General features: G+C 63.2%; 1 protein-coding gene across 1 annotated transcript in view; it reads right to left on the bottom strand.

Moving 5' to 3' along the window:
- The window catches only part of ANO1 (anoctamin 1), a 92638-nt gene extending 89748 nt beyond the window's left edge, over positions 1-2890 (bottom strand). The window contains exons 1-3 of the mRNA XM_021713360.1: positions 2775-2890; positions 1238-1364; positions 2-189 (exon numbers count right to left, since the gene is read on the bottom strand). Of these exons, the coding sequence (XP_021569035.1) occupies positions 2-189; positions 1238-1364; positions 2775-2890 (431 nt within the window). The remainder of the gene's footprint in view (position 1; positions 190-1237; positions 1365-2774) is intronic.
- Positions 2891-3574: the final 684 nt, after the last annotated feature.

Genomic DNA, 3574 nt, shown 5'->3' with positions numbered 1-3574 from the left:
GTGGTCCTGCCTGCTGCTGCGGGCCCCCAGGGGGGCGTCACCGTGCTGGGCCCGCCGGGCCGGCGTCCGGCTGCCCGAAGACCTCTTGTGGTGGTACACCAGCACGTAGTCCACCTTGCGCCGGCCGTCCCGGAAGTACAGGCCGTACTTGCACTCGGCGTCCGGGTCCACGGACAGGGAGCTCAGCAGCTGAGGACGCAAGGAGAGAGCGCTCGCTCACGGTCCGGCTGCGCACCGCCCGTCCCCGCGGTCACTCGGTCATCAACAAACGCTCCCCGAGTGCCCACCCGTCCACGTGGTCACTCGGTCATCAGCAAACACTCCCTGAGCGCCCGCCCATCTGCTCGCTGCTGCTCAGCCCTGAGGAGAGCAAACCCCGCGGGCCGCCCCCTCCCTCCCGGGGGTTCCTGGTCTTTGGGGCAGGCTGGATGCAGGGGACCTGCCTGGCTGCTTTCAGAAGGCTGCAGCAAGAGTCACCAAGGGAGGCCGGGCACGGCGGCTCGTGTCTGTCGCCCCGGCACCTTGGGAGGCCCAGGCGGGCGGACGGTTTGAGCCCAGTCTGGGCAACACGGTAAAACCCCATGTCTATTCATTAAAAAAAAAATTTTTGCCAAGGGAGGTCAGGTGTGGTGGCTCACGCCTGCAATCCCAGCACTTTGGGAGGCCGAGGCGGGAGGATGGCTTGAGCCCAGGCGTTTGAGATCAGCCTGGACAACACAGTGAGATCTCGTTCTCTATGAGAAAAAAGGTTCCAAGTTGAAGCCCCCACAGGAAGGGGTCTCCGCACGTGTCGACAGGGTCCCGGGCAGAGCAGAGGCGAGCTGAGGGCCGGTGTGCACAAATCCCAGCCTCGGCCGGCCGGCAACAGAGGCAGCATGTCTCGGAGGCCCCAGCGAGGCTTTCGCGGCTGTCGCCTGGGTTCTCCCAAACATGGACCCCGAGTGGAGGCCTGGGTGCACATGTTTTATCTGCAGGATGGTCTCAGGGTGGCAGAGTAGGGAGGGAGGGAAGGAGGTGGCTGGTCGAGGGGCCGTGGGGGCTCCCTCCTGCCGGGACCCTCGGGGCGGCCCTGAGGACACACCCCGGATCTGAAACTCTGGGGGTGAGGGAACTGGGGGGCTGTGCACCAGCTCCGGGTCCCGGCCCCTGGGGGTTCAAGCCCTGGTATCCCTGCTTGCCCTGCACCGGGGGATGCCGGTGGGTGCAGAGGACAGACAGCCACCTGCCGGGACCTGACGGTCCACCAGCGCAGGGACCTGAGGGTCTGTCGGTGTTCTGGGGGGGGCGGAGTTGGGGCAGCCCCCACAGGACTGGCCCCATCTGGGTCGCCGTACTTGTCCGAAGGACTCAGGGGACCGAAGGAACTGGGAGAGGGGGACAGCTGGTTCCAAAGGCCAGATGTCCACAGGATGCCTGCGGCAGCTGTGAAGCCAAAGCTGGATTTCTAGAACTCCCGTGGGTCGTTTGGTTATCAAAAGCAGACAGGTCAGCCGGCCAGCCGGGATTCCGAAATGAGAATTCATGAAACCACGCTGGGAGGGAGCCCCTTTTAAAAAATTTTTTTTTTGTAGAAATGAGATCTCGCTGTGTTGCCCAGGTTGGACTTGAGGTCCTCCTGGGCTGGAGTGTTCCTCCCACCTCAGTCTCCCAAGGTGCTGGGATTACAGGCACATGCCACCAGGTCCGGCCAATTTTTAATTTTTTAGTAGAGATGAGGTCTCTCTATGTTGTCCAGGCTGGACTTGACATATCCTGGGCTCAAGCGATCCTCCCGCCTCAGCCTCCTGAAATGCTGGGATTACAGGCACACGCCACCACGTCCACTAATTTTTTGGTTTTTTTTTGCAGAGGCAAGGTCTCGATAGGTTGTCCGAGGTGGTCTCCAACTCCTGGGCGCGAGTCATCCTCCAGTCTCGGTCTCCCAAAGTGCCGGGATGACAGGAGTGAGCCACCAGGCCGGTGAAAGCATTACTGGCAGCTCCCTCAGCCCTGGCCTCCCTGCCTGCCATCCATCTCCGAGAGGCACCGTGTAAGAACAAGTCTCCCTGATGGAGTGTGAGGCTGGCGTGTGGCTTTAGGTGGGGCCCTGAGCACCCGTGGCAGAGGACAGAGCTGCATGGTGTCATCGGACTGGACCATCTCCCCCCGTGGCCACCCAGAGCCCTGGTGCAGCTCCTGGCTGGACTGAGAGTCTTTCTTTCTTTGAGTCGGGATCTCACTGTGTTGCCCAGGCTGAAGTGCAGTGGCACCATCACAGCTCACCACAGCCTCGACCACCCAGGCTCAAGCAATCCTCTCGCCTCAGTCTACCAGAGTGCTGGGATTGATGGCGTGAGCCACCATGTCCGGCTCATGCTTTGATTTTTTTGTAGAGACGGGGTCTTACTATGGTGCCCAGGCTGGTCTCAAACTTCCAGGCTCAAGCGATCCTCCTATCTCGGCCTCCCAAAGTGCTGGGATCACAGGCGTGAACCACCGCGCCTGGCCGGGGCTGTGATTCTAAAGGGTTGTGCGTTTGATTGGGAGAAACAGTGGAAAGAATCCCTCACTTAGGGGGCGACCCAGAGGACATCGAGGAAATTGGAGCACGAAGACCCCACTGGCCAAGGGGGAGGCTTTGGGGCAGGGCTGGTGGCTGGGGCCTGGCCCACTTTTCGTGTGTGTGGACAGCAAGGCAGAGGCCTCTTCCGCCCGGACAGGGGACAGGTGAGGCCATGCCTGGGCACCAGGCTTCTCGGGCCCCAGACTGCGGCTGGTGAGACAGCCCCCCTCACCGCCTGGCAGGGCACAGGTCGGCAGGACGCAGGATCGGAGTGACCACCTGCGACCCACAATCGCACAGGGTCCGGCGTCCTGGCCAGCTTCGGCAGACAGGACGCCGCGTGGACATCCCCCAGCTGGCTTGCTGCGAGGGTGCTTAAGGGCCGGGACCATGCCCTGCGGGCGGCGGCCTCGGGAGGGGGTGGGGCGGGGGCTTTTGAGGGCGGGAGGGGTCCCACGTCCAGCCCAGCAAAGGACTGGGAGCACGGCCGACCCCAGCGCCTCCGTCCGCAGCCCCCACGGGGTTTCTGCACGGGAAGCACGAAAGAGTCTCAAAGGGGCAACTGAGGCCTGGCGAGGCAAGGAGGTCGAGTTATGGAGCAGGGAGGAGGCCGGGCTCAGCCTCAAATCCCTGCACACCCAGACGCCTGCACACCCAGACGCTCCTCCCTTCATGGGGACACTGGCTCAGGGGGACGTCAGGTCCTGGGGTGGGCACGTCACCTCTGAGTCCCCACAAGCTGACCCTGGAAGGGGGCTTGTAATCAGGCTAATTTGAGCTGGGGAAAACTGAGGCACCCACGGAGGGCTGCCCACCTAGCGGCCCTGGGCACCAGGCTCCTGCTGTCTGGCCCCAGCGTGGGGATTCTGCCTCTGGTGCCGGGGACAGTTGGGAGGAGCACGGCCATCTGCAGGCCTTGGTTCCGTGCCCCCAACCACGGAGCCACCGGGCAGGGGTTAAGTCGGGCCAGTACCCACTGCAGGTGGGCGGAGCTTGGGCAATGCCCGGCCACGGTACATCTGGGACAGCACA

Source organism: Carlito syrichta, unplaced genomic scaffold, assembly GCF_000164805.1.
Source record: "Carlito syrichta isolate Samal-C Ts95f unplaced genomic scaffold, Tarsius_syrichta-2.0.1 Scaffold304505, whole genome shotgun sequence".
Taxonomy (NCBI): domain Eukaryota; kingdom Metazoa; phylum Chordata; class Mammalia; order Primates; family Tarsiidae; genus Carlito; species Carlito syrichta.
This window is presented reverse-complemented; position numbering and strand designations above follow the sequence as displayed.